General features: G+C 41.3%; 1 protein-coding gene across 1 annotated transcript in view; it reads right to left on the bottom strand.

Annotated features, from left to right (window-relative positions):
* Positions 1 to 16,603, bottom strand: part of LAMC1 (laminin subunit gamma 1) — a 79,776-nt gene extending 63,173 nt beyond the window's left edge. Inside the window, exon 1 of the mRNA XM_085299666.1 lies at positions 16,302 to 16,603. Within this exon, the coding sequence (XP_085155792.1) occupies positions 16,302 to 16,569 (268 nt within the window). The 5' untranslated portion in view covers positions 16,570 to 16,603. The remainder of the gene's footprint in view (positions 1 to 16,301) is intronic.
* Between the last annotated feature and the right edge of the window lie 6 nt (positions 16,604 to 16,609).

Raw genomic sequence — 16,609 nt, 5'->3', positions numbered from 1 at the left:
CAGCTAGAAGAGCTACATCCACGTGCGAGGCACAAAAACTGACCTTCAGCTTGTTTCTCTCTCTTTTTACCAAAGTGCTCTGTAGGCTTTAAAAGCTCAAAATATCTTCATACAAAGTGTTCATTTCTGATTACTCTTACTGCAAGAGTTCTGGAAACACCGCAGAACTTTTTTCTAATCGGCTGAAACCAATGCCAGATTGCATAGAGGCATCAAGAGACTGTTCCACCTTTCCCTGCCGCCAACTGTGCAGTCTCACTGCTTCCTTCTTATCAAGCAGTGCTTAAATGGTCTCAGGCAAGTTGAATCAATTTGCCCATCTGACTATAAYCAAATCCACCAAAAGGTTATCTTTCTGCAAAACCAGCTGATAGGACTTAATCAAACGAGCTGATAGGGCCAGCCTAGGGCAGCRTGCTTCCTTGTTTCCCAGCTCCAGTGAACAAGGCACCACTGCTAGCAGCTGGACTGACTTACAGAGACTGCRAAACCACATAATTTTTTGCCTACAAAACATTAAGTAGGCAGTTTAACTACAGAATATAGGATAGCTACTCTGCCAGAGCACATRTATGATTCATACATACATACAAAATATTTCTGCTTTACAATCAAAGTAACTGAACACAAAACACTTAATCAGTACAACAGCTTTGGGGTTGGTGGAAGAAGCAAAAAGGAAGTAGTAGATGGGTAAGAAGAAAACAGTGTAGAGATGGGGCAAATATTGGAGCACCTCATAAATAGTGTTCATTAATCAAGCCCAGGACTGAAAACTCAAAACCTCCTAGAGCTCACTCTTTGCTCTACCAGATCACCAGTTACAGAAATTTTGGAGAAGTTCAATCATGATGTACTTGTTTCACCTTGGAAACATTCTCTAAAGAAACAAAATCCTGTTTGTTTTTTAGGCTTGGTAGATGGGCTACTCATCCAGAATTCCCTAGCAAATTTTTATTAATTGCTTTTAATTGTTGATTCAGAATAACATGCAACTTTTTCCAGCTGCTTAAGAATCCTCATCTTCAAAATCTAAAACATACCCTTCTCAGGGAAAGGAGAAAAGCATATTGAACTAGGAATTGCATGTTCTTTCAACTACTAATACTTGTTTTGTATTTTGAAGCAACAATCTGCTACTAGAGCTTAACTGATCACTAACATCGGACAGAAAAATACAATGTTCTATTCTACAATATGCAAAACAGGATCACTCATCCTGGGGGGTTCCTGTCTTTCTCATCTCTTGTTGTATCTCCCCTCAGAAGACTAAAGAAGTGGTCCTAACATCTACCTCAAGAAGTAGAACAGTTGAAAAAGCTACCTTGGGTAGTTTGGGGTGCAGGTTGTTTTTTTAATACACAGAGAGGATGTCGTTCTTTCAGATCCAAGATACCTTGTAATACCATTAGAAGCAATTGCCATTACTTTTCATGGACAGCCAAACATCATGTCACTTTGAGCAACTGTTACATTTGTAACACCCTTCAAAGACATCATGCCTACTTTCTAGTAAAGACCCTTTAGCAATCTTATCTTTTCTGCTGAATTCCCTGTGCTGAAAACAGGCTTTAAAAATCTCATGAAGAGCAAAACAAAAGCTGATAAGTTTCGGGGTGTTTTAAGATAAGCTTATGTTACAGTTCTTAGATAGCTCTGCTAGCTGCTCAAAGAAAAAAAAAAGAAAAAGAAAAGCATCTCTACAGACTACATACTGCTACACAACTACAAGCTTAGTTTGCATTTTTTKGACTATTACTCACAAATTTTTTAAGCCAGTCTGGACATGTATCATTGAGGGGGGCAGGGGAAGAGAAAGTTTTCCTATGTTACACTAATTATGCACAGAGAACAGGGATGTGAAACGAACGGTCAACTTCCTCCCATGCTCAGGTCCACATCTATGTCCTTTACTGGTCCAACGGCAACATCGACACATTTTCTTGAGGTTTCTTCAAGCCAGTCTCTTGTGGTTTCCTCAAAACCATGAATGGCTTTCTGTGGTGGGAACTGAGGAAGCAATCGGGTTGTTGAACACACAAGGATGCCTGGACAGAACAGCTGTGTGTTTGCAAGGAGCAGGAAAGCCAGTGGGGCTGCCAGCACTGCTGTGAATTTCAAAGACTCATGCTATTTAGTCAGGCACAGTTTAAACTTTCTGGTACACAGTGCTAATGACAGAGATTAACAACTCAAAACTCTATTCATTTTGCTGAATAACCTCTCTTCCCACAAACCCTTTCTATACCCTGTATAAGCACTCAATACCACTCCCACCCATGGGATAACCCTTTCAAAACACATTTAATTCCCTCCCACTGTTTTCAAGTTAATGTAGACTTTGGGGGTGGGGGGGCAGGAAGGGGGGGGGGAATAGAAAAAGCTGGATTTGTGCGACAGAAAACTGGAAGACAGGGTCCCTCCCACTTGCCAGAGCAGCATGTTAATTTTCTACCACACATTTCACAAAGAACATACCAAAAGCCCAGCAGCTGCAAAACAGTCCATTTAGATGACATGCAAACGGCGATTATTTTGCAGACAAATTAACGAGGTGACATATTTGATATAATGCTTTGCAACAGGAGGAATTAAGCTTCTTAAAAACATTTTTAGCTCTCCCATCTGATAGCTAGTGACACCAGGGATACAACCAAAGATCAGTATCAGTAGTCCAGAAGATACAGAGAACCCTTTCTACTACCAAACACTAATTTGATTAATAGGAAAGCACTAAGAGACCAGAGCCAGCTACTTCAAGTGCACCAGAAAACCAGCACCAATTCCTCCTTGGCATGSATAAAAGCTTTATGAGGGCTGTAAACAAACCTTTCAATCCCTCCTAAGGATTGYAGTACGAATAAACATCTAGTGCTGCAGCTGCATCACAGCTGTTCCAAACACTGCCGGATACCACTGTTAGGTGCTACAAAGCAGTGCTATTACATGATTTGTCATCAGAAGGCAATGCTTTGAAACGCTGCAGGTCTGTAACATAAATCCCAGAGTCTCAATTTTAAAACACCATGTCTTTCTCTCCATGTTTTTGCTTGAACTAGTAAATAACCACAGCACACAAAAACCTCAAACTTAATTTTCAGAATCTTCCCATCTTCCTTCCCAATGCTACCTACACTTTTAGAGTCACATTTTCCTAGAGGTTTCCAAGTATATCAGTGGACACTAAATTGAAGGTTAAGAGTGCTTCTTGAGTAATATTTCATGAAATGTTGTGCTCTATGCCCCAAAAAACAAACCATGGCAGCAGTCTACCAGAAACTACAGAGCCATAGCTTGGGCTATGTCAGGACAGGGAGCAAATCCTAAGTTTAGGATTTAAAGTCTGCATTGGTTGTGCCTTAATCACTATTAACTATTGCTGGCCTTCTGCTGCTGTTGATGGATGAACAGCATAACTTCCTCCTGAAGGCTTTCAGCTAGATGTTCACAGTTCACGCACAGCTCAGAGCAGTGGGAGTATGGAGACCTGTAGTGACTTACAGTGACAAGGACTCATCTATCAATCCATTAATATGAAAGGTGCAAAACATGAAATGCGAGGCCACCGAATGTTTCTCTGAAACTCGTCATCTATTTAGGCCACATCTGGCAACTTTTTCYTCATCCAGTAGCCTCACATGTCCAATTTATATATAAAATATATATATCTTTCTGGGGAACTGAAAAGGCATTATTTCTTTATGCCTTTCTAATTTATCAACAGACAAGAGTTAAGTTCACTTGCAACAGAACTGTAGTTTCAGATCTGTAGTTCTGCAATTCATTTAATTGTTTCCTAAAGGCATTTACATGTGAAACACCAATCCTTTACAAAAAAAAAATAGCTTCCAATCCTAAGCAGGAGTCAGGGATTCYGGCACTGTAATAATGTATTTCCAGTGTTTTCAGATAGACAAATTACCAAAAATAAAAAGATAGCACTAAATACGAATGCTTTCTGGTAACAGTTACATTCAAAAACAAACAATTCTGTCCTACTCCCTGAAAGCGTTATGAAGCTCTAGAGGGGAGGGGGAGGGGAAAAAAAAAGAAAGAAAAAAAAAAACCACGCACACTCACCTCTTGTGCTCCTACCTACAAAACAATCTGTACTTTGTTCCCTAAGCAACTCTGGTTTAGCTTCTCCTATCGTGGAGCCCCAAGGGACCATCTCGCTCGCCTCCCATGAGGGCTACCTCCTGCAAACAGGAACTAAGCAGCAGAGGGGGGAAAAGCCATTAGGTGTGAGAAAGTGGCAGTGTGTACGTACAAATGTATGTATAATCACTCTGCTTAGAAAGCACAAGAGCAGTGACTCGTGTAATGTCAGTAATTTAATCAGTTAACTCATGCCTGCTGAGCACTGATGGAGAGGAAAGAGAGAGGGATTGAACAACAATCTCACAGTCCTGAGCGGCTCTTCCCAGTTCAGCCAGAGCTCCCAAGAGGAAAGAGCCAAGCAGGAGGTAAAGTAGGGAAAAAAATAGATTTCATTAAACAGATACCGTAAGATGACCACAAAACWCTAGGTTTTGTTCTAAAGTTCACATTTCTTCAATGAGTGTGTACTTTCAGGCTTTCTATTGTACAAATAAATATTCAACCACCACCTCCCCCCCCCACACACACATACTGTAACTCTGGGCAGCTTTTTACCCTTCCAGCTAACTCAGGGTTTCTTTTCTATCACAATGGTTATTTATCAAGGGAGAAGGTGAAGCAGAATAAATCAAACACTGACAACAAGCAGAATCTGACTAAATTACCTTCCTGCCAGTGAGCCTGGAAAGGGGCTAGACTGCACCTTTAGAAAACCTATAGCTCTCACTAACCCACAAAGTTGCAAGTATYTGAAACTTAAAAGCAAAGACCAAGAGATACTGCATATAGCAGTGTAATCTGGAAAAGAGCCCACACGAACACTTGTTTCTTTTGCATCTTGGTCCCAATCTACCAGCTACAAGGCAGAATTCAATATTTTCTACCAATCTTCTCAATTCCCTGCATGAAATAGTTCTGTGAAATTGAATCGTCTCCTAACCTGTAGGCTCAGGACCTCCTCTACAGAAAAGGACTTTCTAATATTTCAAATTTTAAAGACTCTTCTGGGTGCAGTCTGATGAGTGCTTTGGCAGCAGCACTGACCTTCACAAGAGCCACTCCATCCCTGCCCTGGCCTGGCCTTCTGCAGTTCTGCCAAACCAGCCTCTACAGGGTGGGCAGCACCGGCTTCGGCAGTTTGCTTCCTGCTGCTCGTTCCCCTTCCGTTCCCTTCTCAGTTGTGCCAGTACAGGTGTTTGTGCAACTGGGCACTGAACCAGAAGAAATGCTTGCTAGGTTACTGCTCAATCATTTCACAAGGATGCCAAACTAACTGCTGGGAATATCCACCGGAACAGCAACAATTAAGCAGGCAAAACTGTTACCCTTCCTGCTGATTTGAAAAAAAAAAAAAAATCTTTTGAGAAACTGAAAGCACYAAGTCTGTTTACTCCATTTTCTTCAAAATCTGACATGCAGGCTAGGAATGAGCAGTGGGGGGGGGGGAAGGGGAGGAAGTATTTTATGATAACAAAAGGCTTCAACTCAGGAAAACATCTAACTCCTCTCTGGTGGTTAGCCTTCCTCTACACTCATACCTCAATATGTACAAAAAGGGAAACTACAGAATAATATTATGGCATTAATAATTCTGGGCTTGCACTGCACCTTTCATCTGGGAATTTCAGAAATCCAATCAAAGTGAAAAGCACCAACAACAGTTTGTCTTTCCTTCCACCTAYAGGATGAATGGCCAAGTACTTTCTGAATACCTGCAGGCTGCTGGCAAAGGGCACAGTATGGACTCCTCCTCCTTCTCTTCATTTTCAATAGTTTCTACAGACTCTAGACTGAAGACAGATCTACAAAGCAGCTAAAGCAACCACAGTGCAAGAGCACAAGTGATGCTACCCAGGCAGGTTCAGGGGCTACCCACTGATTCCAGCAGGACCAGCACAGCCAAGGATGTACCACGGGAACCACCACAAATTACACAGTCCACAAGTCACTACCAGGGAAATGAGMGCGGGGTGGAGGAAAAACCTAGACAGCTTGCAAGAGGCTGAGGAAARAAGTAGAAAGCCAGGGTCAGGTACAGAAAAGGGGCCACAAATCATGACAGTRAAGCAAACGGGAGGACAGTAAGCAGATAAGAGCAATCACATTTGACTTAAGTATTAGATTCCTAACAATTTCATCAAACAGCTGATTTAGTGTTGAGAAACTTTAAGTACTGTATCACTCARACTAGGATAACAGTATCCAGGAGATCCATAAAGGAACACAGTGAACATTTAGAATGACAGAAGCAGCAAAAGCAGCAGCTATAAGGCATTATCTGCTGTAACAAAACAAAACYAGGTAACTGGACTGAGTAAAATTAGAAAACAGCACACTCATTCTCCCAGCCAGGAGGCAGTACTGGATAAAGCAGATGGGACAGACAGAATTCCCACATGCAGAACGTTCAAATGCTTCAAGGCAAGGAAGAGCACACAGCTTCTCTACACAAACACTACAGTTATCCCCATGGACTGGTTCCACGGCACAACCCACCACTTGGGAATTGCTGGGAAGAATATCCCACAGCAAAATCCCACAGGATGTGGGCACTTAACAGACTGCAGATGAAAGGACCATAAATAATCAACATCATCAGAAATGGACCGCAGAATTCCTAAGAGGAAAGGAAGGCATTTTCATTTTGTTTAGTCAACCAGTCCTACTTAACACTGAAATGACAAGAGGTATCCAAACGATCATTTTTCCAGAACTGACCTATTTATTTCTTCCATCAGTGTCAAGAAGAGATACATTCAACTGCACTTGGGCCCAACATACTTTTATAGTATTTAGTACACACTTCACAGCCTTTATCCCATTTAAGTACAGCATTAGAAAGTATCAAAAAAAACTTATTCTGGGAGAGCCAAAGGAGAGCCTTATCCTTCTTGACAAAGTCAGTGAAGCCATTTGTGTAAAGACTCCAAGAGAGACATCTTTTTATTATTATTATTCAAAAAGGTTTAGAAAGATTCACTTTCCAAAAACATGGATGATGCAGTAAAATATATTTTCCCTTTCACAGAGAAGGAAAACAAGTCTCTAAACCCTGATTTCCACCCACCCCAAAATAAGCCAATACATGCTACATGTGCTGTACAAACAGAAGCTCACTGAGGTAGGGATTAAACTTCATTCCCATGCTGACTAGGTTGAACTATAAAGCAGTTTTTGAAAAATAAATCACAACATGAAAGCCATTTGCTTAGGACTGGACAGGTGCCAACTCGAAACTTCACAGAGTTCACTCAGTCTTGGAGCACACAAAGAAACAAGCATTTCAGACAATCCACACACAAGCCAAGAACCATCGCGCACAGACAGGCATTGTCCGTTTAAAGAGTAACACGCCAAGGAAGAACAGCCCCTCACTAAAGAGGGTCCCTCTTAGTGTCAGGCATCAGTCTTCCCTCCCCTAGCAGCTTAACAAGCTTTATGCCACAGACAGTTACCAGTTTTTGTTCTGCCTTTATTTATTTATTTATTTATTCCCCCCTCCCCACAAAGGTTCTCTCAGATGTAGACTTCTCAATTACAAAGAGTTTCGAGAGCAAGGAAAGGGCCAAGTCTTCACCATTTCAGATTCAACCCACTCATTTCAGCCAGCTGCCATGCCTAAAGCCATTTGCAATTCTGCACCAGGAAGTTCTCACCACAGCACCTCGAACTCTTGAGGATGAATCAGAGGCTCATCTCACTGCTGCAGTTAGCTCCCTCGCTTAAAACAGGGGAGCCAGTAACAAAGCAAAGGCGGAGAAGCAAACTTGCTGGGTCTTTGCAAGGTTTCCATACAGCAACTCTAGAAAAATCTTAAAAATTATCATCCTTCACACCCCCAGAACACATCAACTCCCAAGATTTAATGTACAAATAAAACATAAAGCTATCTGAAATTATATCACTTAGATAGAAGATAGTACTAGCTTACCTACAAGAAAGAGAAATCCAAAAATAATTTGGGGATATTATTTCTAAAAGGGAATTTTGAAATTCTCCGGAACTGAACACAGCTGTGTTGTGTCAGAACTGCAGGCACGATTACTACTAGAAACTAGTCTTTGATGACTATCGCATTGTAATATCTAAAACAAGTAGCAGCATGGAAAAAAAGAAATGCTTTACCACCCAGTTTCAAAACAAAATGATGAGAATTCCTGAAAAATACAAAGGGAGGTCAGGTTCCCCCCCCCCCTTTTTATTTAATCAATCATCTCTCAGATAGGCTGGAACAGGAAAGAAGAGATTAGAGATAGAGGCTGATTTTGTATTTATTTATATAAAATTACCTTGTTATTTCATTCCTTTTTACAGCTCATGAGTTTTCACCATTTTCCAAGCTTCTACAGAAAAGTTCTGGGAAGTCCAATATGTTTTTACTTCAAAAATAAGCATGACACCATACACAGCTTAACTGTATCATATCGGCTTGCACCTGCACTATGGCAGACTATAACAAACAACTTCTCATCTCAATATTCCTATTTTTTTCCTTTGACAACTGATCTTTTCTGCTAATAGTAGCTCTCTAATCTCACAGAACAATTGCTTAGTTTAGCAGCCATCCTGTGCCTTTCAGCAAAGCTGATGTGACACCAAACATCGCCACCTTACAAGAATGCCAATAAAAATAAAGCAGTATGACTGCAATGACATAGGGAAGGATGTTCCTCTTACCTCCATGAGCATGAAGTGCACAAAAGAATAGTGATTTGCACTCAAAGATATCATAGATTATTCTTTTATAAGAATCTTTTAAATAGGAATTCTTATTTGAAATATTTGCAATCTAGTGTCCAGCTTAAATAGGATCTCTCTTGTACTAGAGGTCCCAAGCAGGTGGCCCTGGCTGCAACAAGGCCATTAAGTCCCTGCTGCTCACAGACCATGCAGAGCTACATTGGAAGCCCAGCCTGCAACTGCAGCACTAGCCAATTCCAATGCAAACTCCACAAAAGCTTCCAAATCCTCTCATTTTGGCTACCAGCTACGCTGCACACGCTCACTTCTTCAAAATGAAGACTTTCAGAGCATGGTCCTCTTGCTTTCCTCACCAAGGTTTTTATTTGTCATCCTGTAAAAGTCAAAGGTAAGAATTCTGAAGGTGAAAGTATTCTGACTGCACAATAAATAAAACTAACTTTTTCTATTCTCACAATCTACTTTTTTATTGTTGTTTTCTTTGTATGCTTAAAAACTCTTTCAAATCTACATTACTCAAAGGATGCTACAGACCTTCAGAAAAATCCTGAGCAAATCCTTTGAAAATGGTTTCAGACTGACAAGTTGTCCTAATATTACAACGATCCTGTAATTCCACAGGTCCTCAACATAACCACACAGATTTATCTCACACATTGAAGTCTGTAAACCTTAATTTGACAGATAAATTTTGTAACATCCTGGCAAATTATCTTCTGAACAGATACTAAAACATATTGTGGTAGCCACTGATAAGCAGTTTTTCACTAATAAAAGAGATGAGTAAAAACAATACAAAATGATTCTTCTCCCATCAAACCTTACACAGAGGGTAGCACAARCATAGTGAATCCCAGTACTAGGTACAGTTTATGAAGGCTGTTACAATTCAAAGACAGTGACATTAGGCATAACTACCTCAGTTTAATACACCAGACCACAGATTCCAACTACGCCTCAGGTAGGGAACAGAACTGGACACTGTGCCTGTATAAAATTACTCACCACAGTGTTATCTGAGACAGTGGTTGAAGAATTAGGATCCCAAGGACAAAAGTGATGCTAACATCACAGATATTAATCAGACAAGAGTTATATGGTTAAGGACAACATTCACAGTTCTGCACTTAYGGTCTTATGTTGCAATTTAAGAATTATGATGCACTCAGAATCTGAGTTTTCCATCCCATTCAACTTTTCTATCTCATCCATCTGAATTGCAAATTATTTTAAGACGTTGTTCGCAGATCAATCAYGTTTTTATATTTCCATACAGAGGAAAGAATCCTCAACACAGCAAGAGTTTCAGAAGAAGCAGCCTGAAATTTTTTACTTGGAAACTACCAGAGTCTGAGAGAGACTTCAAAAGCTTTAGGCTATAAAAKAAATGCTACTTATCAGTCTATAAAATCAGTAATTTTTCAGTAAGCTAGAAATCCTGAATAGCAAACAATAGTTTAAGTATTAAAACTACAAAAGCAACTAGTTGACTTTCAAAACTGGTGATTAATCCTTCTAGCAATTCATAGCAAGCACCACAAAGAGCAGCTATTTTTGCAGCAAAATACCATACAATCCCAGCTCTCTCCATCCCCTAAAATAAATGCTCTGCCATGTATAGGATTCCCAAATGCCTCAYGTAGTGGCATCAGTGTCCCAAGAAAGATGCAGGATGAAGGAATTAGAGAAAACCTGAGAATTTAAAGGGTATGTGGGAACTGATAAGAGAGCTTTAAAGCTACTTTATTTAACTGCACTGAACAACTGCTGGCCATTAAAAAACTGATCTCTTAACTACTCATGTTGAAACCTGCAAAATGTAAATCAAGCCTTTGTGAGACTAACTAAAATAGAGTCCCCTCAGGGCTCCACAAATACCACAGCCAAGTCAGTGAAGTACTCAGCAAGCCATTCCCAGACCCGACTTCAACAAAGTCTCCAAAGGATTTCCTGACAAATTGCACAGCCAGAGTCACTGCTCTCAGCTGAGAGAATTCTTCCAGATTAAATAATCCTCACTTCTCTGACAATAAAAAGACTTTATTAAAGAAAGATTACAGATTCAGTATAARCCTGCTAAAGGAGAAAACTCATGTTAAGAAGCTAAAGTTATCCAGACTGCTCCCTCTATACTCAACTATTTGAGACTAACATAAGGCTGCACAGGAACAATCTAATACAATTCATTCCTCTTCCATAATCTTCTCACTAGGGCAGCAAGAGATTCCCTCAAAAGCATTGATTTGAAAATTAAAGTTATTAACTGATGAAGAGCATAAATTGAAGACACACGGCAATTATACACAGAGTCTCCCTTAACACCAATATAAGTGCTAAAAGTGCTATCCTAATGTATTAACTATGGTTTCCCAAATTGCAAGTTTTTAAACTGCGCTTCTCTATGCGGAATTTCAAAGGCATACTAATTGTTTGCATTTAGTTTTGTGGTTATTTTATAGGAAGACAAGGATCAGCAGCCTAGTAGAGTTTTAATGGAGTAACCATCAAACTAACAATTTAATTCTGTGCTAAAGCAAAACTGACTACATCATAGCTGAATAAATTAAATATTTTAATTAAGGCACATTATATAGGCCTTCCTTAAGAAAAAGCTGCTTTTCTGTACTTAAAAAAACAAAAACGACTGCTGCAAACAACTGGCAGATCAAACTGAGGCTGAACATAAGAACTGGCATCTTGCCTGTGTTTCCTTATAAAGGCCTTCAAATGGCAATCATACCCCAATCTGCATTTAGYGGGCAGAGTATTTATAAGCAAGCATCATTACTCTCCTCAAAGCCAAATAAAKGACTAAGTAGCTTGGAAAGAAAAGGTGGGGGAGGCAGGCAATCTATTTCTCCTAACAACTAGGAGCTTTCACAGGTTTTTCCACTATTCTTCCTGTACAAGATACCACCTGYGCTGGTGAAACGCATCTCTAAGCTAGCTACGGGATGGATTTCAAAAGAATTCGAGAGCAGCAACACTCAGCTCTAACCACGATCTAGGTCTGCAAACGCAGCCGACACGTTTGTGACTRTGGCAGCCAGCAAGTTCGTTTATTTATTGAACGACGGGCTAACCGAGGGTCACTTTCCAGCGCCTTGTGCTGGCTCCTTTTCCAGGGAAAAAGGGTGGGAGTTGGGCAGACGGACTCCTCCAACACCCAGCCTGCAAGGCCAGGCCTCTTCCCCAGATCCTTCAGCCCTGCAGGGCAGCCTTTAGCACACAGYCGAGGCTCTGGTGTCCACAGCTAARCTCGTCTCTGGGGCACCGCCCCTGCAGAGCTACAGGCAGGGATGGTTACCTAGATCTCTCCTGAATGCACTCRGAAACACAGGCCAAATTGTCCTTAGATCACAAGCTGCTTATAAAAGCCTGACTGTACTTAATGGAGACGGGGCCACTCTGTTGCCATTAAACAGCAACCAGCGTGCTGAGGACGCTGCCTCTTTGTCAGTGGAACAAAACGCTGGGATCATTACAGTGAAAAATCRAGATGATCTGGGCATAGAATAAGAATGTCTGCTGGGAAGAAAGGAAAGATGACACTAGTAGGACTAATTGGCAAAGAAACCGGGAGGCACACGTAGAAATGTATGGCAAGATGGATAAAAAGCTGTGCAGGAACAGCAGCAGCAGCAACAGAAAATACACAGAAACTGGAGCTGCAGGAAGGAGAAATGGGAATTTTCTCTGAAAAAAAAAARAWASRWAMKMWRWMWRAAWAMAWRCMAKYSKYYRKMMAKSWATRTAWATARAWRRARRAAAAAAAAAAGWTCCATCTCCATTCTTCTCCCTTTCTCCTTCTTTCAATGTTTGAAGGAAGATCTTTAACACATGGCTTTGCTTTGGCATGTTACAGACCTAAGTAGCAAAGCTGTAACTAAAACGTATGCATATAAAACACTAGTGAGGTGCCAGAACTACACCAATGCTCCAAGCATAAGAGAATGGCACTCACTGTAAAACTAATGTGACACTAAGCTAAGCCAAGGCAAAAGTAACTATATATTGTAATTTCTTAGCATCTATATTCTATTTAAAACTGTCACGGCTATGCCGAAGTCCTTTATCCTGGGAACATACGGAGATACTGGGAGGATGAGCAGCAGACAAATGTTTGTTGAGTTCCTTCCAATTCAGACTTTATCCCATCTGATGAACTGCAAGAATAGGCAAAATAGAGAAACGCTTTTAAGAAAAGCAGAAGAAGGGAGATGGATATAGTGGTATTCGCCCCACTACCCTGAGATATTGGGTTCAAATCCCCTTTCTCCAAAGTTAAARGGGCAACTTCAACTCCAGTCTCCAACAATTCTTGGGGGAGGAATTCTACTGACAGAGTCTTAATACCTTCACATACAAAGAGAAGCAGCTTTTATAATTCTGGATATTCCTTGTAAAGGGACCGGGAATTTCACAATTCCCATCTGCTCAGYGATATCCTAAATACTGGACAGAGATCTGCTTTTCAAACACTGAACTGTACTTAGTAACTAGGATCTGCCCTGTATTTGTCAGCAGCAAGCTGCTTGCTAGCATCTAGACCCCAAAATAAAGTTTTCAAACTTGTTTTGAACTGCAAATTCCAAGAAGTTTCAAAGAAGTAACAAGTCGCTATAGCCAATTTTCATATGCTGCCATCTGAGCTACTTTTCTGATTTACTTTTTGCAGACTCCTCAGAAAGGTAACATTGATCTATATGGATTGAGCATCATTGCACATTAGTTTGGACATCCCAAACTGCCAAGAACTCAGGATCATGCCTGAAGCCTAGAGTAGATATTACCATTCCTGAACGGGTTCAAAGCTGTGCTAAATATTCTGGCTACCAGTGCGTTTAATGCAGTATCAAACAAGGATACGAGTTTCAATATACAGTCTAACGCTCAAGCATCATGCAGAACTAACTTCATAAAAGGCCTTTGTATCCTATAATGCATTTATGCCCTACAGAGCACACAAATACTTGCCAAGCCCTTGGCTTCCTCTCTGTTATCAATTCCAGTAATTAAGTGTCTTGCAGACTGTGGTGCACTGTGGGAAACGCAGCCTGCAGGCACATAAACTCCAAAATGCAATAGCTCACTCAAACAAAGATGGTTTGAGGAATCCATAAGAACTGGAACAGAACAAAGCCACGGAGAAGTTTTGTGTGTTCAAGACTGAAACGGCATTTTTGGTACTTTATACTTCTTCAATAAGCAACTAAGTAATGCATACAAAAATGTTCAGAGTATTTACTGCTAGCATAGCATGTGGACAAACAGCTTGATACTTTACTGTTTTAGAACTCCACCACCACCACATCCATAACTGGGTTCCTGCTCTTAAAGGGTTTTATGTTACAAATACATCATTTGAAAATCCAACTGGGAAAAAGCAAAGCAAAAGCACACTCAAATATCTCAGTCAACCATATAGATTTTTTTGTAAAAGTATTCTAATCTAAAAATATGCAAGTTCATAAAGTTACCATCGCCTAGAAACAAACTTGAATGTAAGAAGATCGACAGCGATCATGTTATAATATTACTTCAACATCAATATGTTCTGAAGATGTAATGGTCTTCATTAACATATTGGACACAATCATTCATCACAAGTCTACTGTTTTTCAAAGAACATGCATTACACAGAGGTGCACAGATTCAAACATAACAGTAACGCATAAATAACACAAAGTAACATGAAGTGCCCAAAAGATAAGCTTTGTACTGATAATAAAGGATTATTACATTGTACTACCAAAAAGAGAGAGAGAGAAACAATGAAATCTGATCTTAGGTCCCTGTCCTGTATAAAAATTCCCAGGGTACAAAGCACAAAGGAAGAGAGGCCTTAATAACTACCCTTATCCAAAGAAGGATGTAAAGCTTACACACAATGTATTCRTCCTGAAGCTCCTAATATACAGGAACGCTTTAGGAAACTGAAATTTTATTGGCCATTGGGACAGATGAAAGCAGTTAGCAGGTGATCATGTGTAAGATTTTGCATCCTCATCTCCATCTCCCCGAAAGTGTGCACTTCGAAACAACTCATTAATCACAAGTTCTGGAAGCCAAGGCTCTTTTCAGTCTCCAAGGTACCTTCGCACACTTCCCCCCCTTTCCCCCAAGATTACTCCATCCCTCACCAAAAWAACCTGAGAAACACATTGTGTGCATTAAAACTATAGTCAGCTGAAGGTTCAACATTGACTGTTGTCAATTGTGCAATTGTGAATGGGTTTTACTTTATTTGATTACACAAACAGCAATGAGTACCTAAACTGAGGTTTTAATTTTCTGTCGGCTGGTTTGCTCTCAGTTCTAAACAACTACCTTTCCTCCATATTRAGACAGCTTAAATAGCTGAATGAATAGAGCAAGGAAAAAAAAATCTGATTTCCAACACAAGGTGAAGCCTTCATTTGAAGAATTCTCTTAGAAATAAAGTACTTTAAAGTTAAAAGAAAATTCTGAGAATGCTAAAAATTAGAAAACTCATTTTCCCCTTTTCCATGATTAACTTCCATAGCTTCAGTAGAAATACCAGCTATCGTACATACCGAGAGATCATCCAGCACTCTTCCCAACCGTAACAGTGTAAACATCACCCCATCTCAGAGTAACAGGATACTGAGCAGATGCGCTTTTGCATATATCTACACACACATTTTTCTACAGTGTTTATCCCTTTTCCACTTTCTCAGATCAGCCTTATCTTCCATGAATTCCAAGTCTGTTGCCCAGAGAGGTCCACCACCTCAGCTTTCCATTGCATTAGATAAGATGTGCTCACTGCAGAACACGAGTGCAAACTGCGCTGCTTAAAGCTTGTGTTTTATGAACTGACAGTGCAGCTAGCAAGCACTTTGTTTGCAGGCTCACATCAAGTAATTCACTCAAACTTCTGTTGTCACTTTTCTTCCACAGACTACCATCTCACAAGCATAATCATTCTTTAGGAAAGAAAAGAGCCTGCCACTTTGGAGTGAAAAGGTTATGTCCAACGCAGAGCAAACCCTTTGATAAAAAGATCCTGTTTGCCTCAAGAAACTTCGCAGTAAACGTTTGCTCGAGACAAAGTAAAGTGAGGCTCTGGCAAGGTTGGCTTGTTTATATACAGTAAAAATCTGTTTCAGCAGCTTATTACCACTTGGAGCGGTCACAATTTCCAAAACTTTGTGCGCAAGGGGATTAGCTACAGAAAAGCTCTGCGGCCTTTAATTAAAATTTTAAGGCAGCAGAGCAGCGGCTTCACCCTTGAGCAGGAAGAGGAGCTTAAAAACTGCGGTGCARCCTTTCCCCAAGCAGGGATGCTCGGCCCCGTCTCCCCTCTCCTCCCCAAACGGTCCGGTCGCTTTCGTCGGGCGTTTACCCCATTTGTGCTGGGGTCTCTGCGTGGCAGAGGGCAAGGAGGGGGGCGGTCACGAGGCGAGCACCCGCCCGCGGGCCCGGTCCCCCGAGGAGGAGGAGGAGGAGGAGGGGGCGGGGAGAAGGCGGCTTACCCAGGTGCAGCGTGAGGTTGACGGCGGCAGGGTGCTGCACGCCGGCCAGCATGGTCTGGCTCTGCCACCAGGTGGTGTCGGCCTGGCTGTTGTAGTCTGTGAGGAAGGCGGCGCCGTGCCGCAGGTGGGGCCGGGCGGCGTCGCACAGGTGGCAGGACTTGGTGACGCCGGTGACGCCGGTCTGCACGCAGTACTCCTCGGCGGGGGAGCCGCACGTGTTGGTGGCCACCACGGTGGCGTTGAAGGCGGCGTTCACGAACTCGGGCATGCAACGCTGCGGCCGCCCGCTCCGCTCCTCCGTGCACTCG

The sequence above is a fragment of the Rhea americana genome, unplaced genomic scaffold (assembly GCF_003343005.1).
Source record: "Rhea americana isolate MKP2758 unplaced genomic scaffold, rheAme1 scaffold_151, whole genome shotgun sequence".
In the NCBI taxonomy this organism is placed as follows: Eukaryota; Metazoa; Chordata; class Aves; order Rheiformes; family Rheidae; genus Rhea; species Rhea americana.
The sequence above is the reverse complement of the archived record's forward strand: the minus strand, read 5'-3'. Positions and strand labels throughout refer to the sequence as shown.